Below are 25,007 nucleotides of genomic sequence, written 5' to 3' on the forward strand. Positions count from 1 at the left end.
GGAGTTATGAGCAGTTTTGCGCAATTGATCGCTATAGCGCCACCTATGGGCCAATCTGGCTCATAATTTGATAACCTCTCCTCGATTTTTGTACTACCTATTGGGCAAGTTTCAAGTCTCTAGCCCTTATGGTTTGGTCTGCACGATGCGTTTTACGGCAGAAAAATAAACCGGCACAAATACAATAGGTTTTCAAGCACTTCGTGCTTGAACCCCTAAAAATCAGCACAAATACAATAGGTGTTCAGCACTTCGTGCTTGAACCCCTAAATATCTGAATTGCCAAGATATTCTGTCTTTTTCTCCTCTGAATTGTAATATTAACTCGTAATTGCAAGAGAAAAGTCAGAATTTTAAGATAGGCCTACACATGTTATGCTTAAATGTTACCTAGGCTATATAAAACCTTATTATTTTATGCTGTAACTGAAGCTATTATGCCCCATAAACTGCATATGCGAATATTATGTAGACATATTGTTTACATCAAATCCATGCTTTAGTAGTAGACTAATTATTGCAGGTTTAATCCATCCGTCTGTGGCATGCAACCATAAATGTCTGCATTTAGCTTCGCAGAGTGCCTTCGACAACCATCTTCTTTTGCATTCATCTTATAGTGACATTTTGTCTTTTATTCAGTGGACTTTACCCAATTTCCTCTACTTGTTACCACTGTTTTTGTACCACCGCAATGCGCGCGCGGCTGCAAATTACATAACTGATGTCTGCTTATAAATAATCTATGCAACACAGGCTCCTCCCCCCTAATGAGTGGACACGCCCCTTACTGCTGATTGGCTATAGGTGTTTTTCTGGTTCTCGTCCGATCCACTTTCAACAGCGTTCCTCAGCAGTCGCTTACTTCACTAATAACAGACTAAATTAAAATGATATGCAGTTACGTCTATATTTACAGTGACCGCATTTTTACTTGAACGTGAAAGACTTATATTAAACATAAACATATATTCTCTGAGCATTTATCGTGATTTATTATTAGGCCGCCTCCAACTCATCCACACACAGAGAAAGAGCAGTTAGCATAAGTGAATAGACAGAAAATAAGCTATGAAGAGATAGACAGAAGGATGACCATTGAAGCGAATGGAGGATGTGTGTGTGTGTGTGTGTGAGAGAGAGAGAGAGAGAGAGAGAGAGAGAGAGAGAGAGAGAGAGAGAGAGAGAGACTGGTAATGTGTATATAGGTCACTAAATCAATGGGAATCAGGTTTTCTGAGAGGAGAAGACAGGGATATTTATAGAGAGAGAGAGAGAGAGAGAGAGAGAGAGAGAGAGAGAGAGACAGAGAGAGAGAGAGAGAGAGACAGAGAGAGAGAGAGAGAGAGCGTGATGGACTGACTGAACAGATCACTATAAAAAACCTAATACATGTATAAAATAGAGCCTAATGTTTATACAATTATATATATATATGGACGGATGTATGTATGTATGGATGGATGGATAGATAAATAGAGCCAACACCTTACAGCAGCACGTGAGATTACAGTAATGAGGCTCATACATCATCCTCAGATTCATTAACAGCTCGCAAAGCATCACACACGTGAAATTCTGGCATTTCACATTATTCAATAAGGTTATGGAAAATAACTCAGATATCACAGTGCTGACAGCTCTGTCAGTGTGTGCAAACACGTTCTCATTGTGTGCAATAAACCATTCATCTTCATATGGTGCTGTTTCTGACTTGACTTGACTGTGTGTGTGTGTGTGTGTGTGAGTGTTGCATTTTTAATTGACCTCATGTAAATGCTGATTTTTTCACGAGATGAGCAGAAGTAATTGTAGGTAATTCATTCTAATGTCCTTTCTTTTTGGATCAACACACACACACTGCTGGAAGATGCTGCGTTGACATTATTTCTACTGTATCTGCACTACTGTACTTCTTAAATGGCAAACTTTAGTGTAGCATGTAATGAAATTATACAACTTTTAGGGGAGTCAACTCCATAAAAACATACAGGAAATTGGCCAATAGCAGCCATATTTGTCTAAAACAATATTTGAATATATGTCTAAATTCGAAAAAATATATATAAATTCCACAAACTAACTCTTGCCTGCATCACTGCAAAATTTAGCAACATTTTGGTCAATCAAAATGCGCGTTTGGGTGTAAAATGTGTGTATTTTGGAATGGTGGCCTGCTAAAATTTGCATCCCTGGGTCTATATATCACTAGCCTGGATGCCAGCTGGAAAAAAAAGGTGTTTGGGGGGTAAAATGTGTGTTATTTTGGCCAGGTTGCTGCTAAAATTCGCACTCATGGGTCTATATCACATAATAGTCGCTTCAACCCGCGGAAAAAAACGCAGACTTGGCAACACAGTGCAGTTGAGCTCTGTTGACATTTGACAACTAACGTTATGCGTCGCTCCGCTGCTCTGATTGGCTGTAGGTCTGTCCAATTGAGGTCTTTCCTGGTTCGGTTGAAACACGCCCCATAATCACAGCCCAATGGAGCATCAGACTCATATTCTGACTAGAATTGAGTATGACCACGTCAGGCTATGTTCAGATATTCATGCAACAAAATATTCTGGGGGCCATGGGGTTAGCGCCTGGCAACTAAAAAAAAAAAAACACTGCCAGTGAAAGAGTTAAAATTGAAGATTTTGAGATTTTATTTTAAGACTATGCGTTGAAATACGTTGGAATATGCGTTGAAATACGTTTTTCAGCAGGATACACACACACACACACACACACACACACCTCTATATACACTCTCAAACTGACAAGGTCGCCGTAAGTGCAGCACATGCCATCCGGACACACTTCATCGAGCATCGAGTCATCCTTACGGCAGTTTTATTAAAGACGTATAACAGAGGACCGTAAAGGTTACATAAGAGCATTATTATCTGTGCTCTGTTCACTGAGGGTCCCGAGGGTGACTTTGCCCGATTTATTCCCCATCCCTTGCAGTTAAATAAATCTAATTTGCTTTTAATGTTTCTAAATCGAAGCTCATGGATCACACGTGAGCCAAACAAACCCGGTTTAATCTGTCTTTCTCACTTTCTTCACCTCAATCACTGACCTTTGCTCCATCTCCATGGCACATTATCTGTCTCAACAACCACCAAACGGCTGTCTAAATTAACTGAGCCGGTAGGGGGGCAGTTCTCCAAATCATTAAGTTAAAAAAAATGAACTAACCAGTGTTAAAGATGAATGCGTCCCCGCAGGAAGTTCTGCTCCTGTTCAGGCCTGCGTTATGTCGGCGAGGTCTGGAATTGACTACAAATTCATTTCTATGGCCACCGATGATGTTCTCAGAAGGTCGCCCGCTGTTTTTCTCCACTGCATACCGCACAAATGATCCACACAAACTGCACACCGAGAGAAAGACACGGAGAGAGAGAGAAATCAGTGCCGTCTCTATTTCAAAAGTCACTGGGACAGGACTCTTATACAAGACAATTAGTACAGATCTCTGCCGGGTGTCATTAATTACACCGCAGCCGACGAGATTTATACTGACACTGGCATTCTGACATTTTCAAAATTGACATTTGAGCAATATTTGGGCTGGAATTAGCCCCCATGTGGAAATATGACTAAAAACATGTAACAGTATGTGATGAGAATGAGTGTGATTACATGCACAGTCTCACACGATTATGTTTGATGACCTGACAAAGTGTACGTTTTTTACACTTTATTTTAAGGTGTCCGTGTTACGGTGTGATTATATACATTCAAGTACTGAACTATAAGCATGCATTAAACTACTTGTGAGACTATCATGACCAGGGTGGGAAATTAAATTTTTTGCTAACTAGCCACAGTGGCTGGTGGATGCCCAATTTTACCTGCCACTTATATTTTTGACCAGCCACTTTTTCCAGAATTCAAATTTATAAAAGAAAGTGCATTAGCATAGTATTGGGGTGAATTTGTGTTGGTTGGGACCCTTTTCCCAGTCATTCCAATAGTAGAAACTGTCAGAATCATGAAATGAGTTACTCGACAAAGGTGCATTATTGTTACTAGCAACATCATTCTTTGACAAAAGATGTCCAATCCGTTACAATTAATGTTTTAAGTAGTTAACAGTAAAAAATATGTTTTACAATTCACCCGCCACTGTGGCTGGTATACACGGCAAAGTCACCCGCCACTTTGAAAAAGTACCCGCCATTGGCTGGTGGCGGGTGCTAATTTCCCACCTTGATCATGACTATCAGGTGACACTGAAGACTGGAGTAATGATGCTGAAAATACAGCTTTGATCACAGGAATAAACTACATTTTAACATGTATTAAAATACAAAACAGGTATTTTAAAATTAAAGTTTTATCTAATAAATGCAACCACGTTGTACAGAAGAGGTTTCAAACTTTGACATTTGAATCCCACAGAAGAAAGAACATAATAAATGTTTGGAACAAAATGAGGTTAAAATTTGGGGAAACTGTTCCTTTAAAGGGGTGGTTGCATTAACTTTAGTTAGTGTGTAATGTTGCTGCTTGAGCATAAACAGTATCTGCAAAGTGACAGCGCTGAAAGTTCAATGCAAACGGAGATCTTTTCAAGTTATGGCAGTTTATTGCCTACAAAAACGGCCGGTTTGGACTACAACGAGATTCTTCCTGGGTTGGTGGCATCATAAACCCTCGCCGCAGATGTGACTTCTGCCCGTAATGGGACCAAGGGGGTAATCTAGCGCTCGGAAAGCGTTCCACCCATAGGGGCGGCCATTGCTAACCAAGCCATCATCTGCTGTTAGCATCCCATTGACTCCCATTCATTTTTGAGTCACTTTGACAGTGAATAACTTTACATCTGAGACGTTTAAAGACTCCATTTGTCCATTGTTTATTTCTAAAGAAACACGACAATGCATAAAAGGCTCCGTTACCTTGTATCTTACACTATCGCCCCGTAGAAGCTGTTTTTGTAAAAATAGGCTAACGATTGTGTCATAACCAACACGACTCTGTCGCACAGTTGAGAAATTACCGTATAGACCTGAGGAGACGCTCGCAGGCAATCTTTTACTGTCTGAGGCAGTCGGGGGGACGTGGAGACATAAAGTCTGATAAAGTCAAGGGGGAAGAATGGGGAGAAGCCCATAGTGAGCCAAAAGCAACGGGAGAAAATATTTAAACAACGTGATTCAGATTTTACTTTCCACAACTACTAGAAGACCTACAACTGTCAGACAGGAGGCTCACGTCACATCTACGTCGTCAAGCTCAGTCTGAGCCTGCGCAGTTCGCTCAGCCATCAGGAAGTGAGTGCCCCTTTACTGACATCACTTTCCGCCGTTGAAGTCAATGGCATAGCTCTGTCCATTTCTTTTACTGTCTATGAATGGGAAGGGGAAACCCTGTGCTTGGCACTTCAGCCAATAAAAATACAGGAAACTACATTTGGCCATCTAACCAATCTAAGACCATTGCATTTTTCAGAGGGATGGACTTCAAAGAAGCAGGAAGCAAACGAGTTGTTCAATGGATAGTGGACTAAAGGTGAAATTTTTTAAATAAGTATTAAAACATGTTATACTGCGCCCCATAGCCACAACCAAACCTAGAAAAAAACACGGAACCACCCCTTTAAGTATAAGCGAGTTCTGCTTGTAATGGCGCAACCCAACCGCTAGAAGTCGCCACTTTGACGTGCAACTCCTCCGCTGTCTGTGAGGCGTGAGTGGCGTGCGAAATGAGTAAACGCACAGGGGTTTACTGCGGGATAGGACGGTCAGTCTTTCTCTCACCATTCGCTCTTTCTGTCTGTTCCTCTTCACGGGCCCGTCGAGGCCGCTGCCTGTGCGTGCGAACAACCAGGGGTGTTGAGGCGGGGCGGGTGGACGCCGCTGGGAACACGGGCTCCTTCCCCATCGGGATGGTGACCGACCAATCCCACCTGCGGAGCCTCATCTGCGACACCGGTGCATAAATTGGATGTTATGCAACAACGGGTTAAAGAAAGCACAGCTTCAGTTAGTGTTTCACTTACTACGGTACCAGGTGCATGTTCAATACTCAAAGGATAGATAGAAGCAGAATATCGTTTCTCCAAACATCCCATCGCGAGACACACAGTTTCGACGCGAATTAATTTCAAATATCGAGTAACGTTAGGCCTACTTCCTTTTAAATTAGCAGTTATAGTGACGTGTCCTTGTATTTCACTATTATTAATCCAGGTTTACTAATAATAACATGTATATTATTCACATTAGTAGGCTACTCACCACTGACTTAGGCTACCCTTTTCACAGACTGATGACAGTTTTAATGGGTATCAACATAATTTGTAAATTATGCAAAGTATATATATATATATATATATATATATATATATATATATATATATATATATATATATATATATATATACATATATATGTATGTATGTACATTTATAACACTATAATGTGTATTATATTACCTTTAGGCCTACATCAAATTACCAAAAAAAAAAAAAAAAAAAATAGTATACGCAGCTGTGACTGTTTCTAATACAGTGGCTGTGGGAGTGACTACTTTCTCTCTTCTGACTCTGTTTTCCTCTTTTTGAAAGTCATGTAAACACTATTGTGGACTTTTTCTTTTGCTATTGGAGCAAATTGTAAGACAAAAATATATATATATATTTAAAGTTTACTCAATTATGACGTCTTCCGTTTACGTGAAACCCGGAAATGTGGGTCAGTATAGCTTTTTATCTCTTCTTACAAGTCAAAGTAATATACTAATATAGCCAAAATAAAAAGTGTTACTAGTAAAACTAGTAGTCTACTCTAGTCTAATAAACAGGCATGTTTCCATTAGTTCTGGAAAAAACATTAGTGCATTAGGAACTGAAAAGTACGGAGCCCCTAAAGGGACATGGTGAAGGAAAAAAAAAATTTGTCAATGCTTTCGCGTTGTTTCGCAAAAATGTTGTAGTCCGCCGAGACACTTTGCGCACTAAAACTGGAATTTGTATCATTAAAAATTACAACACACACTAGTCGGTAATTAGTATTTGATTGATAATAGATTAGTTGAACTGCTATCTACAGCCACTAGATTATGTACTATATTGTAAAATAAGGGTACTAGCTAGGTTACTTTCTCTCTCTCTCTCTCTCTCTCTCTCTCTCTCTCTCTCTCTCTCTCTCTCTCTCTCTCTCTCTCTCTCTCTCTCTCTCTCTCTCTCTCTCTCTATATATATATATATATATATACAGAACCCCACTATTAGAAGAAAAGGGTCTATATAGAACCTTAAAAGTGCTACGTAATTGGAAGCCCTAAAAGGTTCTATATAGACCCCTTTTTAAGTGCCTAAAGTGTTCTTTCTTGTCATTATAGAACCTTTTTAGCATAAAAGGTTATTTGGAATTGAGTACACTTCATTAGGTTCTTTAGGGTTCTTTACTCAACTCCAAATAACATTTTATGCTAAAAAGGTTCTACAATGACAAGAAAGAACACTTTTGGCACTTAAAATGGGTTCTATATAGAACCTTTTATTGCTTCCAAATATGTAGCACCGATAGAACCTTTTCTTCTAAGAGTAGTCATCCAGTGTTTATTATATATTTTCTGAATAACAATGACAAAGAAAAGAAAAAAGGATACCGTTAGATTACTTGCTAGTAATTTAAGAAAAATAAGTACTGCAATAGGCTATAAATATAGATTATAGTTGTTTTTTAAGGAATTATGTCAAGCCAGTCTGGCACAGACCTTTTGCACATGCTCAAAGCATTCAGGCTGCATGATCCAGGCACACAGTAAAAGCATTTTAAATTGTCAAAGCATTGATAGATGTTATATGGATGCATATAGATACAATAACATCTATGGAGCATCCTCTACCCCAGCCCACCCCACCCGCGGGGCAATGTCTCAAAGCACGTCACCGGGAGTGTGTGAGGAAGGAGAGAGAGAGAGAAAGTAGATGTGTGCAGACAACCTGCTCGCGCGTAATTCTGGGAGGACTCTCCGCCGAGCAACGACACAATAAACACTCACGGAACCGCGAGAGTTTCCCCCGGTGGAGTAACAACAAGCACTTAAATCACGTCACACCATCCAGCCAGGAGTCCATCATCAATCTGCAGCCATGTATCTGAACAGGGAGGAGGAGTACAGCAAAGGTAAGCGCTTTTATGTCTGTTGCCATTAAACTTGTAGGAGTATCTCCTCACCTTGGACCGATGCCTGTGGCGCGGACAGGTCTTGAGGGGTGGCACGAAAGGGGTTTGGGGGGTGTCACGGTCGCATCGTAAGCACCTGTCACGGGGTCATCACTTCTATGCCCCCTTGTTTTACATCATTGTCCAGGCGCACACACAGGCGCGCGCACTAATGACTGTTTGACATTGTCACGCGCTCCCAGGGCATTTGCGTTGACAGCGAATACTGTTGTGCATGCTGTATATGATATATAACTTTGATTTGAGGTCCCATGAAGGTATGTTGTTGCGTAATGATGCGTGCACGCTTTCCTGTCGAACGATCGATCAGAGCTACTTGTTGTGCGCTTCGTCCTTGATAGATCCTCACACGAAGAGACTTGAGGAAGGACAAGCGACTAAAACACAAGGTCAAAGCATCTCAAAGCAGTGCCTCGTTCCCCCTCATACGCATTGCTATTGTGCATCTTTTTAATGATTCCGTGGGGTATCGTGGGCTGTTATTTGTGTCAGCTCTCCCACGTGTTTCCGAAGCGTGATTTCCCCGCGAATTCACTGGGTGTCCACTACAATTTTCCCCGGCGTCCCTCCCCCGGTAAATGAATTCGCTTCGGGGCTCCGGAACGGAGGTGACTGGAATTAAGAGTGGGCGCGTTCGGGTTTCACCAGCAACACCTGCTGCTACCGAGAGCCAGAAAGCAAAAGACGGTGTTTGATATGCGGTAATGGCCGTGAGAAGATAATAACCTTAGCGTGAATGAAACTGTGTGGAAAGGAAATTAAGGTGGTCACGCATAAGCCCTCAAACATCAGGACAAGACCGCTCCTAAAATCCGTTCTGCTTAAAAAAAGGTGTTCAGATTTACTTGTGTATCCCACAAACACGAGGTAGCCCACACATTATTGTGTATTTATTAAATAAATGAACCTTTGCGAAGTGTTCGTAATAAAACGAACGATGCCTCAATGTTGTGAAATGGTTCCCAAATAACCATCACACAACATAGGCTAGCCTACTGTAAAAGGTTTGCTTGGGAGGTTATCAAAATTACGGTTATGTAATTCTAATTAAGACATCATCTAGTCAATTTGTCAACAATCCCCTTGAGAAGGTTTTTTTTCCTCATCTGGAAAAGGTTACAGAACATGTAGCTAGTAGGCTATACACTAGTGGCTGGGACTTTCGATTCATCTCAGCGATTCAAATCTTTCAAATTCATTAAAGATTTGTTTGGTGATTCAGTCAGTGACCTTTTCTACATCTTTACGCCTGTAGCTGGTGACGAACAGGTCTTTTGTTTTGTTTTGTTATGAGTATCATAGAGTGGTGCATGTATGTAATCACTTTGTAGGCCAAAACGCGGAAGCAAGTTAGCATTTTAGCCCTTCCGGTTCCTGTCCCGAAGTCAGTGGGTTTTTTGAATGATTTTATTTTTTGTGGGTTAAATGGCTGAAATAAAGTCTGTGGTGAACACAAGCTCATGTCACTTTTGCATTTTATTTTACGAAATAAAATACATTAGTATTACTCCACTCATGATGAAGTCGTGAGGCGGTTGCTAGTTGCTAATGGGACTACAGAGGCTGTTGAGGAGAATAAACATCCATATGCCGAACAGTTAAACTCAGTCCTTTTTACAGCATTGTTACGCTCATAATTGTGCTCTTATAAACTAGTCTAGCCCAATCGTTCTGGGAAAATGTTTTGAGAGAAGAGCTGAAAGTGATGGTGCTGTGGTGTAGTTTGTTTATACCTTTAGGTTTTTACTTCTGGTGACTGCATTTAGGCTTCAAAATTCATCTGTGAAAATGATCATAAACTTTTGTTGATCACAGAGCTTGTTTTTGTCGATAATCCAAACGCCTATAAGAAAAACTGTTTGTTTTTTTAAGGGGACCAGTGTGATGCGAACTGCCGGTTGGCCTACAAAGTGACACCACCTGCACCACTCTATTGAGTCATTCACTCTTGTTGTGTTTAACTGTGCTTGTTTGCAAATCTTCTAAGAAACTCTGACTAAGCATCATAAGGATTTTTTAATATCATTCACTGTTTATTTTGTTCTATCGATGTCACATCCCAGTTTGTTCATATTGTTTATAAATGAGACATCTTATTCAGCCATTGGGCAAATTCAAATCGGAAGTGAGCATCCCTATCCCTACACTTACTCCAAAGGGCAGACCCTTGAAGTGGGAACTTTGTAGGGAGCAATGCAGGTGTGTGTCATGATGAAGCCGTTTGGAACGCACGTAGCGAAGGGAACAAGGGAATTAAGTTTTTAAAATATGCTTTGTGTGTGTGTGTCTGTGTGTGTGGCCATGTTTTTGTGACATATGAGGACACAAATGTGTATAATGACATGGGTATGACACAGGTATTACAAGGAGAGGCTGAAATATGAGGACATTGGCCATGTCCCCACTTTTCAAAATGCTTATAAATCATAAAGGATGAGTTTTTTTTAGAAAGTAAAAATGCAGAATGTTTCCTGTGATGGGTAGATTTAGGGGTAGGGGCAGTGTGTGTGTGTGTGTGTGTGTGTGTGTGTGTGTATATGTGCGTGTGTGTGTGTGTGTGATGGGTAAGTTAAGGGGCAGGGGCAGTGTAAGGGGATAGAAAATACAGTTTGTACAGTATAAAAACCATTACGCCTATGGAATGTCCCCATATGTCACAAAAACAAACGTGTGTGTGTGTGTGTGTGTGTGTGTGTGTGTGTGTGTGTGTGTGTGTGTGTGTGTGTGATGAGTAGGTTTAGGGGCAGGGGCAGTGTAAGGGGATATAAAATACGGTTTGTACGGTATAAAAACCATTACGCCTATGGAATGTCCCCATATGTCACAAAAACAAACGTGTGTGTGTGTCCGATCTGCTCTTAACTTTAAGCTTCACAAATTCAATGATTAGATTTATGAAACGTTTGGGATAATGTAAGTACAACATATATAAATATATAACAAAATATACAACATTTTCTAGTGTTTTTTGGATATTTTAACCCAAAAATCTTACATATTGTGCATTTAAAATGAAATGCATGACGATAATGTGTGTAATATATTCACAGCAAATTAACTTGAATAATTCTGTGTTTATCCATTAACTCCAAATCTCCAAGTCCCGCCAAATCTAGATTAAAAAACAAAAAAAACAATTGTGAGGGCTTGGGTCACATGACCATATACAATTAAATTACTTTCTCAAAGTGACCATTGCATGTTCCCTTTGCTAACGGACTTGTGGAAGGGCCCTTTATGAAGGGATCCACTTTCGTTTGGAACGCCCCTACAAATGGCGTCCGCTTCTTGAAGTACTTTTCAAGGGCACAAAAACGGCGCTTAGATTTTGAATTCGCATGTTCTCTTCAGATTAAACCGGTCTCGTTTAGTGAATTCCTTCAGCATTTTTAACCAAGGAAATGCTCCTTTCAGAGAACGTGCTCAAATGCCATTAGTTAGTGCTTAACCCTAACCTAACCCTAACCCTGCTCAGGAAAGCAGTCGTGTGCTGAGTGAAACCACAGCATCGAAATGAACGAGAACGATTCGTTCACTTAAAAAATTACTTTGATTCTTTCACAAACAAACCACCACTAGTACACAGTCAGTCAGCAGGTGCACTCACTCAGTCGGGGTTTACCTTCGCTCAGGAAACTGAAACCCTCTTCTAAGTGTTTGTTGATGGTTTAATTGATTTGGGTGTTTGATGGAGTTAATTGGGGAAGTATTTGGCAGGTGATTTGGTATAGCTGTACACTTTAACCATAGACTTTAAAAAAAAATGGACGTAGTGTTCGTGACATTACTCATAGGATTCTGCAGAGCAGTTTTGAAACGTAAAATAGAGACGAGCTGACTGTTGTCATCTTGGCAGCCCGTCATCGTGCGCCTCACCCGGATAACAGAAAATGGGGAAAGAGGCGGGGCTTAGGTGAAGCAATAACTAACAGACAGCGGATAAATGGCTATTCCCCTGTCACTCAGTGGCCACGCCCTTAATTATGCAGAACTTTAAGGCTTTATATAACGGAAACGAATGAGTTATACAAAAATTCACTCCATCACAGTTGTCATGAAGTGCAAAATTAGCCGTATAGACCAAAACCATAATTTGCACCAGGCTGTAAACATGTTTTTTTCTGCTGTAAAGTTGGGCATTTTAACATGGGGCTCAATGAGATTCTGCTCCTTCTGGAGCCTGTCCCTAGTGGCCAGTTGAGGAATTGCAGTTTAAGTCATTTTCATATTGGCTTCAAGAGAAACTGCGGGAGATTGCTGCTTGGCTTCAACTTTTCGCACGTTGGAATAAGCTTTAAGTTGACGTATAATTTGTATGAGTTCATTGATAGAGATGTTTTTGCAGATGTTGTCACATGTATGATCACACCTGCTAATTGTGTTTGATTAAAAACAGCAATGAGATAATAAGATATTTGATAAGTGAGATAACTTGTTTTGAAGAACGAATAGCCACCTAATGACTAACAGACTGTAAAGACGTTAAACACAATCTGGAGCCTCACCCTCTCTCCTACTGTTTCTGCGAGACATATTTAACTTTCATGCTTGTTACTCCCTCTTTTTAATGACTCGTTTTTATTAAATACATATGACAATGCAAATGCGATTGTGATTTGGAGCTTTAAACTAAGCAAACCTCTTTGGAGGGTCTCACAGACATTGATTGCTTCTATCTGGCTTTGTCGATACAGTTTAGGGAATGAAGAAACAAAATCAGGTCCATTATTGATTATTGCATCTGTGTGTGTTTCATCGATTGATGTCATTGATATATGGAGCCACTCACAAGTAGAGACCAAATATTAAAGATTGGGTGACTAAATGTAAAAAGTTGAAGGTTTTTATTTATCCTGTCCAACTGGCCCCTCATGCTGGATAGGTTTGTGTGTGTATGATTGTATTGAGTGGGCAGATTGCAGATGATAAGTAAGGGAATGGACCAAACGGTGGAAAAAACTGTATGTGTGTAAATATGGATGTGTCACCGAGGCACAGAAGATGACAGGAGTGGTATAATGTGCTGAAATGATTGACAGTTCATGTATTATTCATGCAATCCTGTTGATCTGAAAGAGAGAGAGAGTGATGGAGAGACACAGACAAACAGAAAAAGAAATAAAAAGAGACAAATTGTGTGCACCTCATGGACTTTTCTTGATGAACTGCTGTATTTAAATCTTGCGCGACTGCAGTGTCAAATCAACAGCATTGGCCTGTTAAACTGCCGCCAATACAGATGTTAAGCTCTCTGACTAAGCGTATTTCAGTAAATACTGTACACCTATAGCCAAGACATTGTTGCGAACGTTTGTACAATTGCGTCAAACGCATTTTGGTTTGATTATTTTGATTTTATTTCAGTCAGTTATGTGTTTTCAGTCAGTTGCATCAATGCGTCGACGTTCAATTTAATGTCAGATTGATCTGGATGCTGCCGTCTTTTTTTATGAGCACACAATCACCTGGAAGAGACATGGAAAAATACATTTTATTCTCTTAAGAACCTTCCAAAAATACTTGGCACTGGCGAAACACTTAATGAATCTTTTGCAATTTAAATGTTGATTATTCAGGGGTTGGGCAATGAAACTAAAACACAAGCCAATATAGTGTTTGGAGGATTCACGCCTGTGTTTGTGCGGCCTGGTGGCCAATCTTCACTGATTTTACATGCCATCAGTAAGAGCAGGGTGTGAAGGTTGAATTAGCAGAGCAATAGCACAGCTGTGCATAAACTATTGCAATCCACACAACATAATGGGAGATATATCAGAGTTCAGAAGAGGACAAATTGTTGGTGCGGATCTCGCTGGCTCATTTGTGACCAGGACAGCAAGTCTTTGTGGTGTATCGAGAGCTCTGGAATCCAGGGTAATGTTGGCTTACAACCACGCAGGACGAACCACATCCAACAGCAGTAATTGTTGACGCAAGAGGAAGCTGTCAGGTACTAACCTAGATTGTATCCAATAAAACCACAGCTGCCCAACTGCAGAATTATATTGTGCACCTCGACTCCCCTGTTTCCTCTAAAACTGGTTGTCTGGAGCTCCACAGGGTCCCATATTCAGGATCGGGCTGCTATAGCCAAACTTTTTGTCACTCGTGCCAATGCCAAATGTCCATTTCAATGGTGCCAACAGTGCAAATCTTGGGCTGAGGACAATGTGAAACATGTATTGATCTCTGATGAGTCCACCTTCATTGCCTTTCCCTCTTCCGTGTGAGTTATGTTGTGGAGAAGCCCTAAAGAGGCCGAGCGCTCAGACTGTGAAGCACAGGACGGTTCAGTGATGGTTTGGCCTTTAATATCAAAGCATTCCCTAATGTGCTTGATGGACTACCAACCATTCTGGAAGACCATAAACACCTCATTGTACCTTGAAGAGGGTTTCATGTACAGGTCCTTCTCAAAAAATTGGCATATTGTGATAAAGTTAATTATTTTCCATAATGTAATGATAAACACAGGCTCCTCCCCCCTAATGAGTGGACACGCCCCTTACTGCTGATTGGCTACAGGTGCTTTTCTGGTTCTCGTCCGGTCCACTTTCAACAGCGTTCCTCAGCAATCGTTTACTTCACCAATAACAGACTAAATTAAAATGATATGCAGTTACGTCTAAAGGTCCTTCTAAAAAAATTAGCATATTGTGATAAAGTTCATTATTTTCCATAATAAAATGATAAAAATTAAACTTTCATATATTTTAGATTCATTGCACACCAACTGAAATATTTCAGGTCTTTTATTGTTTTAATTCTGATGATTTTGGCATACAGCTCATGAAAACCCAAAAATCTAAAAAATTAGCATATTTCATCCGACCAATAAACGAAAAGTGTTTTTAATACTAACAAAGTCAACCTTCAAATAATTATGTTCAGTTATGCACTCAATACTTGTTCAGGAATCCTTTTGCAGAAATGACTGCTTCAGTGCGGCGTGGCATGGAGGCGATCAGCCTGTGGCACTGCTGAGGTGTTCTGGACGCCCAGGATGCTTCGATAGTGGCCTTAAGCTCATCCAGAGTGTTGGGTCTTGCGTCTCTCAACTTTCTCTTCACAATATCCCACAGATTCTCTATGGAGTTCAGGTCAGGAGAGTCGGCAGGCCAATTGAGCACAGTAATACCATGGTCAGTAAATCATTTACCAGTGGTTTTGGCACTGTGAGCAGGTGCCAGGTCGTGCTGAAGAACGAAATCATCATCTCCATAAAGCTTTTCAGCAGATGGAAGCATGAAGTGCTCCAAAATCTCCTGATAGCTAGCTGCATTGACCCTGCCCTTGATAAAACACAGTGGACCAACACCAGCAGCTGACATGGCACCCCAGACCATCACTGACTGTGGGTACTTGACACTGGACTTCAGGCATTTTGGCAATTCCTTCTCCCCAGTCTTCCTCCAGACTCTGGCACCTTGATTTCCGAATGACATGCAAAATTTGCTTTCATCCGAAAAAAGTACTTTGGACCACTGAGCAACAGTCCAGTGCTGCTTCTCTGTAGCCCAAAAGTGTCTTTGACCTGGGGAATGCGGCACCTCTAGCCCATTTCCTGCACACGCCTGTGCACGGTGGCTCTGGATGTTTCTACTCCAGACTCAGTCCACTGCTTCCGCAGGTCCCCCAAGGTCTGGAATCGGTCCTTCTCCACAATCTTCCTCAGGGTCCGGTCACCTCTTCTCGTTGTGCAGCGTTTTTTGTCACACTTTTTCCTTCCCACAGACTTCCCACTGAGGTGCCTTGATACAGCACTTTGGGAACAGCCTCTTCGTTCAGAAATTTTTTTCTGTGTCTTACCCTCTCGCTTGAGGGTGTCAATTACTACGTTTACATGGACAGCAGTAATCTAATTATTGACCTTATTCTAAATAAGACAATATTCTGATTAAGGTGTTTACATGCGTTGCTTTTAGAGTACTCCGTTCATGTTCCCGTTTTACATGTGATAGAACATAGATCGATTATGGCACGTCATTACGTCCCCATGCCACGCTATGTTCTCCAACATCCAATCATAGCGCGACTTTGGCAGGTGTGTTAATTTTATGGGCTCAGTAAACCCGCTAACTTCACCTGCGGGTGTCGCTGTTGGACAGTGTTACTTTACATTAAGAAGTATAACAAAACATGCGTTTTTATAATGTTTTATATCTACGTTGATTTATTTTTTTAATATCATGTATTGCCTCTTTTTGTTTTTTTTGAAGAGACACTGCCCCTCTTTCCTCCTTATTGACAGCCTACATTTAGAATAATAGCTTTGATTAATTATGATAAAGGTTTAAAAATCGTGACTGTTTGGATTGTTTTTCCTGCCGTCGAGCCACAGGCGTTCACTGAATGACCCATCTGGTTTGCGATTACAGATACAAACTTATTGTATTTTACTTTTACAATGAGCATAATAATTACAACAAAAATAAAAATAGAGAGAGAGGACGCAGTGTTCACAATGAACAGTCAAGTAAAACACACACCGCCCATAGCAACGAGGTTTATGGCAACGACTTTTCAGACTGACAGATCCGTAAAAGATAAACGCGACTTTTCCACCATTTGTTACTGTTTTGTACACGTTGTTATATTAAGTATAATTCCAATTCTGTTTTATTGGCCACAATATTATCGATGATTGTTGAAAGGGGCACTTTTGATTAATTTTCAAAAAGGGCAGAGGCTCCAACCCACAAAGCCTCCCCTCTGCACTCCCCTGTTGTGCGTAACGTTATGTGTCCTGTCACAAAATGCGGTGAAATCTCCGACATGACATTAATAGTTAGATTAAGGTGTGTACATGTCTCCGATAATGCGACTAAAATAGGCATAATCCACATGTCTTAATCCGATTTATGTGTAGTTAGATTATGACTTTAATCAGATTAAGGTAATTAGAAATCGCTGTCTACATGGTAGCCTCTTAATCAGAGTATTGTCTTAATCAGATTAATATCGGAGTATTGTTGTCCATGTAAACGTAGTCAGTGATGGCCTTCTGGACAGCAGTCAGGTCGGCAGTCTTACCCATGATTGCGGTTTTGAGTAATGAACCAGGCTGGGAGTTTTTAAAAGCCTCAGGAATCTTTTGCAGGTGTTTAGAGTTAATTAGTTGATTCAGATGATTAGGTTAATAGCTCGTTTAGAGAACCTTTTCATGATTTGCTACTTTTTTGAGACAGGAATTTTGGGTTTTCATGAGCTGTATGCCAAAATCATCAGTATTAAAACAATAAAAGACCTGCAATATTTCAGTTGGTGTGCAATGAATCTAAAATATATGAAAGTTTAATTTTTATTATTACATTATGGAAAACAATTAACTTTATCTAATATGCTAATTTTTTGAGAAGGACCTGTATAAGCATGATACTGCACCAAAACACACAGCAAGACTTGAGAGAAATGTTTGATGGACATGAAAGTGAAGTGCACATCTCCCATGGCCTTCACAGTCACCTGATCTAAATATTTTTGAGCCACGTTGGCGTATTTTGGAGAAGCGAGTCTGAAAATGTTTTGCTCCACCAGCATCACATATAGTAACCCGGGCACTATTCTGGAAGAGGAACGGCTCAAAATCCCTTCATCCACTGAAGGACTTGTATCTTTCATTCTCAAAATGAGCTGATGTTGTATTGGCCACAAAAGGAGTCCTTAACGATAGTGTTAAGGTGTTTCAAATTCAATGTCTGACCCCTGTACATTGGATAGACACACATTTTGGATGGACATCAATAGAGAAACATGCCTTTTGACCCATTAATGGTGTAGTTATGGCATCTGCTGCTGAAGTTTTCCAAATTTTTCCCAACCAAAGACATCATCTTGAAATTTAAATGAGTAAATCTGCCATGTCATGCCAATCTGAAAAGACAAACAGTGTCAAGCTATTATTGCTTCAATCATTTCAAGGGACTGCTGAGCTTGGCTTTTTATCTATTCATAGAAAAGAGACAACAATAGACTGCTTAAATGAATTATGAGTTATATTATAATTGTATTATAATGTCCTTTAACAGTGTTGGGCAACCAGTTGTACACCAAAGCAATGCATTCCCAATAGGCTACTGGCAATTAGCGTCATTTTAATTGTGCATGCTCATCAGTCATTTTTATGTGCTCATTTGCATACCTATTGGACATGTTTTGGTCTGAACTAAAGACACACCCCCTTTAGTTCGATTGATCATAGTGTCAGTGCGATAATAGTAGTCTAAAATAATAGTCATTTTTCCAGGTTTCTCAGAAAACACAAAAAACTGTACCAATATTTGAATATATGCTATTTATTGATAATGTCACTCAAAAACTTTAAGTCAGAAGATGACGATTGACATACTAATAATAATACATGTCAATTATTTAACGTAACAGGAATAAATGACTTTGTGACTTAGTCAATTTTAAATGTTTAACTCTTGTCAACAATAAAACACTAAAAACTAAACATCTTGTTTAGTAGGTCCAGCCAATGAAATCTGTGGAACATTTTGGCAGTTTTTGAAGTCAGGATAAAGTCACCAAAGCAGTCACGCAGTTTATAAAGGAAGGTTGAGTTGAATGATTTGTTCACTTAAAAAACTTAGACCCCTAGATAGTCATGCAGTAATTATGTCTTAGGCACCATCCAAAGAGCTACAGAGCCATTGTTCCCCCATAGATGTATTACGTCCAGCTTCAAGAGCTTTGAAAAGCCAAATCGAAGATGGCCGGAGAACCCTTTGAGAGGCGCTCCTCTGACCCATCATTCCTCAGAATATTACTCACAGTACCTGAGCTCGGACGACAAGGGAGAGTAATTGGAAACCAGTACCAAGCTATTATACAGAGGATAAGTGAGAGGGAAGAGCATTGATTTTAAGCTCTGTTGGATCTTACCCTGCTCTTATGAGAAACAGGAAATTGATTGCGAATTTGAGCCTCTTCATCATAATGAATATTAGACGCCAAAATTGTCAGCTAATGAATATGTCCATGTGCCTCAAAGTTAAATGTAGCCGTTCACGAATCTTCAGAAATGATCTGTTGCGTGCTCTGTCACAGGACGGTCACGCGATTGATTTTATTGGCAAGTGGGAGTGTGGACGTGACCTTGGGTGAAGTGCGAAGGCCCCGTGGTTCATTTTCATGCTTAAGGCACATTCTTCTGCAGTAAAATTCAATTATTGTCACAATTACTTGACACAAACCGTGTGACCTTAGGACTGACTTTGTTTCAGATTTCCAAGTTTTACATTTTCTATTACGGTTGTCTTGATGGCAAAAGCATTTGCCATCATGAGTGGTCCATTGAAGGACATTGAAGTTTTTTATTTGTGCATTTTAATGGAATAATTGTTCATAATTTGGCCTCTTTAAAATGCCAAACAACATGGCAGATATGGCAGTCTAATGAGCGATTAAAGATCTGTCTGTCTTATTGATTAATGCTAATGTGGACCCTGTGGTCAGGCTGAATCAAAAACGTTGGCCTGAAAACTCCCCAGGCACAATGACAAATATTTCCCAGGGTCACCGTGAGAAATCCTCCCTTCTGAAGCAATATTTACTGTTTCACAAATCAGTGGCACTCCTGGCCATTAATGTAATTCCCAGTGATCTAGATTATGATGTCAGAGTCATCAAAGTGATTAGCAAGCAATGCAAAAGAGCATGCGAGAGAGAAAGGAAAAAGAGAGGTCTGACAACATTTTTTCTTGATATCTACCTTTCTCCCTATGGCTGTTGACAACATTTGCAGTTGCTCACAACAGAATATAATTGCTTTTTGGTTTCATGATTACCGGAAGGCACTTACAATGAAAATGAACATTTAGACATTTAGAATAAAGGCTGCTAAGTTATTCCCGCACATGTTTAGCATAGAAATCTAGATGCACCCTAGCGGCAGCAAATCTAATCTGCCGCGAGTGTCGTCTAGCAACTCTCAATACACTTCTGAGCTGTCCAAACCAAACTCTGGTCGGGCCAATCACATTGTGTATAGAGTCGGTGGGCGGGGCTTAACTTAATGACGGCCGAGTTGCTCTCGTGCTTCTAGTAAACACTGAAGCTGGCGAACGGCGGCCTTTCGAATCAGCTTTGACCGCGACTCTGGAAGACTTGGAGTTAAGCTTTTCTCTATCAACTAGCTCCGCTTCACCTTCGTTGCTCTGGTTGGTTGTAGCGCTATCCTATCGCGTGCAGAGGGAGTTTGAAAGACAACCGTTTATCCCGCCCCTCGGATTGAGCCGTCAATGGTGAGTTTCCAGACCAAACATCTTGATGTGGGTCTGACTTGTCAAGCTATCACATGTAAGCAAGTTAAATTACAACTCATATTATGAACATGTGAAGCTTTTAATCCCTGTAATTTCTCATACGATACGGCCAGTGCTGTCAGTAGATTGACACTAGAAGTCAAGCTAAAGGTAAAGTGTACAACAACACGAAGGCTAAATGCCATTTGGTTGGTTGTGAATAACATCGTATCTGATTGGAAACAGCAACTTGATTTATCTTTTGTGTAAGATGCAAACATGTTATTGTGTCCCAAATGATGTACGATACACTTACACTATATATACCATGGCTGTAACAACCATTGACTTTGAGGGGGTCAAATACCCCCGAATAATTGGAAATGGCCAAATTCCCTCCCTCCCCCCAAAAAAAAGTAAAGCGGTTAATTAGGTTGGTCTGCCTCATTGCTCTTACAGCGCTCGTCACTTGAGTGAGTGAGATGGCCAATCAAGTCAAAGTAGGTGGAGCTTACGGTTTATGCGGATTCCAACGTGACTCTAGACTTGGTAAATCTAGCCTGATCTGCTGGCGATTTGATTTCGCCCGGCAACTCAGTCTGGAAACCTGTACATTCATTTCTACTGCTTCTGTTACACTTTTGTGGGAGCCAATCACAGACTGGCTTATCCACCTGGCGCGCTATTGGCAGGTTTAACACGATAACGGATAGAGAAATGATGCCCATTGATCACGCCTCTTGTTGTCTGATTGGTTGAAGGACTATCCAATTGCTTTCAGAGTCATTTGAACTATGCCCGTTGATCACACCTCGAGTGCAGAAGAAAATACAGAGCAGACTCCCCAGACAAGTGTTCAATCTTAAACTGAGCTTGGTCTGGTGATAGCAAGACAAACGGGACACTTTAGTTATAGTGCGTCGTAAGATGCAAGTAGATAAACACTCATTATTTGACTGTTTTATGATAAAAATATTCAGCGACCAACAGTAATATAAAGTGATGTAAACTACTTGATATTTTTTATGAAATTTCACCATCTTGAATTGAAAATATGACTATATATATGCAAATCATAACTGAATTTGACATGATAAGAAAAGTTTTGCATTTTTACATATTAGGCAGACGAAAATAAGAGTAAACGTGTGCCTATTTAAAAAAAAAGTTTACTTTTACAGTTATTATTTATTTTTCTTTATTTTAAAAAAAAAATCCCTTTTAATCCTTTAATAATTGAATTCCTTTAAATAAACTAATTAAACCAGTAACCACCCCATGCCAAAAACAAACCAACCAACTTAGGTTCCCCTCAATTTCTAAGACATGGTGCTATATGCTTTTTTATAGTGTATACATAACACAAGAAGTTTAAAAAAATAGACAAAAGAAAGTTCTATAGTCTTAACTATCATGTTTTATCCATTCTTATATTAAAATAGAAACCCATTCTTTTAAATTGCAATAATATTTCACAATATTACAGTTTTTCTGTATTTTTGAACAAATGTGATTTAGGAATGTGCAGGATAGAAATTCAACTGAAAGTGCTTTAAATCTTGTTGTTTTAACCAAGATTATGGTGCAAGATTATTTTTCTCAATTGCATTAAGTTCCCTGTTATATTTAGTCTTATTGCCAGCGTCTTGGCCCGTCTTGCTGCCCTGGGTGTGTCTCTCTTGCGTTTGGATGAGATGCAGTTGGCAGGATTGAGACAGAACGACTCCTGAGAGTCCACACTAATGCTTGAGCCTGTTTGGATGGGTGTAATTTAAATGGATAGCTGAAAGAGAGAGAGAGAGAGAGAGAGAGAGAGAGAGAGGGAAATGCGTGTGATCATACTCCATTTTCATTAGCAGGAAAAGCACCCCAGTAAAATGACATGAAGAATAGGCATTATGAGACGTGAAAGTGATTGTCTGTTTTGTGATGCTAGCAGATCTTTGTTTACGTGACCCATGTTGTTCAGTGTAAAGAGCTGGTTGTGAAATCTAGCACACACACACACGCACACACACACACACACACTAGTACAACGGGAGCTAATTACAGGCATTGTGCGAGGGCACCTGAAATAGAGTCTATGTGCTCCTCAAATAGCCTCATGTTCGGCTCGGTGGCACTGAATGAGACGAAGGAGGAAATTTTAGGTCATATTCTTCTCAGAAGTCAGTTCTAAAGCATACAAAATTATTAAAAAACACTATAGTCAAATGAATGCATCTAATGCATGCAGAGTAATGGAGATGACCCCTTGATTTGACTCCAGCTCTAAAAGCACAGTTTTGGCTGAAATCCTTCATCTGACAAGAGCGAGTTTATTCATTCAGTCTAAAAGAGGGATCGCAGCACTCCAGTAAAGTAGACTTGAGTTTGGTCCAGACCCACTTGATATTCAGAGAGGGACTGAAGACGCTTTAGCCACTGTTCTCGTCTGTTCTCTTCTCTTTTTTCTTTTCTCTGTTCTATTCTTTGTTCTCCTCATCTCTCCTCTCCTCTCCTCTCCTCTCCTCTCCTCTCCTCTCCTCTCCTCTCCTCTCCTCTCCTCTCCTCTCCTCATCTCTCCTCATCTCTCCTCTCCTCATCTCTCCTCTCCTCTCCTCTCCTCATCTCTCCTCTCCTCTCCTCTCCTCTCCTCTCCTCTCCTCATCTCTCCTCTCCTCTCCTCTCCTCTCCTCTCCTCTCCTCTCCTCTCCTCTCCTCTCCTCTCCTCATCTCTCCTCATCTCTCCTCATCTCTCCTCTCCTCATCTCTCCTCATCTCTCCTCATCTCTCCTCTCATCTCTCCTCATCTCTCCTCTCCTCTCCTCTCCTCTCCTCTCCTCTCCTCTCCTCTCCTCTCCTCTCCTCTCCTCTCCTCTCCTCTCCTCTCCTCTCCTCTCCTCTCCTCTCCTCTCCTCTCCTCATCTCTCCTCATCTCTCCTCTCCTCATCTCTCCTCTCCTCATCTCTCCTCTCCTCATCTCTCCTCTCTTCTCCTCTCCTCTCCTCTCCTCTCCTCATCTCTCCTCTCCTCTCCTCATCTCTCCTCTCCTCATCTCTCCTCATCTCTCCTCTCCTCTCCTCTCCTCATCTCTCCTCTCCTCTCCTCTCCTCTCCTCTCCTCTCCTCTCCTCTCCTCTCCTCTCCTCTCCTCATCTCTCCTCTCCTCTCCTCTCCTCTCCTCTCCTCTCCTCTCCTCTCCTCTCCTCTCCTCTCCTCTCCTCTCCTCTCCTCTCCTCATCTCTCCTCTCCTCTCCTCTCCTCTCCTCTCCTCTCCTCTCCTCTCCTCTCCTCTCCTCTCCTCTCCTCATCTCTCCTCTCCTCTCCTCTCCTCTCCTCATCTCTCCTCTCCTCTCCTCTCCTCTCCTCTCCTCTCCTCATCTCTCCTCTCCTCTCCTCTCCTCATCTCTCCTCTCCTCTCCTCTCCTCATCTCTCCTCTCCTCTCCTCTCCTCTCCTCTCCTCTCCTCTCCTCTCCTCTCCTCTCCTCTCCTCTCCTCTCCTCTCCTCTCCTCTCCTCTCCTCTCCTCTCCTCTCCTCATCTCTCCTCTCCTCATCTCTCCTCTCCTCATCTCTCCTCTCCTCTCCTCATCTCTCCTCTCCTCTCCTCTCCTCATCTCTCCTCTCCTCTCCTCTCCTCTCCTCTCCTCTCCTCTCCTCTCCTCTCCTCTCCTCTCCTCATCTCTCCTCTCCTCTCCTCTCCTCATCTCTCCTCTCCTCTCCTCTCCTCTCCTCTCCTCTCCTCTCCTCTCCTCTCCTCTCCTCATCTCTCCTCTCCTCTCCTCTCCTCTCCTCTCCTCTCCTCTCCTCTCCTCTCCTCTCCTCTCCTCTCCTCTCCTCTCCTCTCCTCATCTCTCCTCTCCTCTCCTCTCCTCATCTCTCCTCTCCTCTCCTCTCCTCATCTCTCCTCATCTCTCCTCTCCTCTCCTCTCATCTCTCCTCTCCTCATCTCTCCTCTCCTCATCTCTCCTCTCCTCTCCTCATCTCTCCTCTCCTCTCCTCTCCTCATCTCATCTCTCTCCTCATCTCTCCTCTCCTCTCCTCTCCTCTCCTCATCTCTCCTCTCCTCTCCTCATCTCTCCTCTCCTCTCCTCTCCTCTCATCTCATCTCATCTCATCTCATCTCATCTCATCTCATCTCCTCTCCTCTCAGTCTCGTCACATCTCATCATTTCATCTCAGTCTCTTCTTGTCTTGTCTTCTTCATCTCCCTACTCATTTTCTTAGAAAATTGAACTATGGATTTATGGAACAAGTGTAATGGGAGACTAGCCTGACAAGCCAGACCCACATCAAGATGTTTGGTCTGGAAACTCACCATTGACAGCTCAATCTGAGGGGCGGGATAAACGGTTGTCTTTCAAACTCCCTCTGCACGCGATAGGATAGCGCGACCACCAACCGGAGCAACGACGGTGAAGGGGAGCTCGCTGACTGATTAAACATTCGCCGTATCCGGTCGGCTAAACTCCGAACACATCTTCCCTTTTTAAGAATGACTTCAGTGCCGCTCTTTGTTCTTTTCTCAGAGGAAAGCTTAACTCCAAGTCTTCCGGAGGCGCGGGCAGAGCTGATTCGAAAGAC

At 41.4% G+C, this 25,007-nt stretch overlaps 1 protein-coding gene and 1 long non-coding RNA gene across 2 annotated transcripts in view; one reads left to right on the forward strand and one right to left on the reverse strand.

Moving 5' to 3' along the window:
- Positions 1 to 5,909, reverse strand: part of LOC137064477 (uncharacterized) — a 118,318-nt gene extending 112,409 nt beyond the window's left edge. The window contains exons 1-2 of the long non-coding RNA XR_010901550.1: positions 5,760 to 5,909; positions 3,193 to 3,365 (exon numbers count right to left, since the gene is read on the reverse strand). This is a non-coding gene — a long non-coding RNA (uncharacterized lncRNA). The remainder of the gene's footprint in view (positions 1 to 3,192; positions 3,366 to 5,759) is intronic.
- A 1,999-nt stretch (positions 5,910 to 7,908) lies between these two features.
- syt7a (synaptotagmin VIIa) overlaps positions 7,909 to 25,007 on the forward strand; it is a 196,151-nt gene continuing 179,052 nt past the window's right edge. Inside the window, exon 1 of the mRNA XM_067435830.1 lies at positions 7,909 to 8,135. Within this exon, the coding sequence (XP_067291931.1) occupies positions 8,102 to 8,135 (34 nt within the window). The 5' untranslated portion in view covers positions 7,909 to 8,101. The remainder of the gene's footprint in view (positions 8,136 to 25,007) is intronic.

This window comes from Pseudorasbora parva, chromosome 25, assembly GCF_024679245.1.
Source record: "Pseudorasbora parva isolate DD20220531a chromosome 25, ASM2467924v1, whole genome shotgun sequence".
Classification (NCBI taxonomy): Eukaryota; Metazoa; Chordata; class Actinopteri; order Cypriniformes; family Gobionidae; genus Pseudorasbora; species Pseudorasbora parva.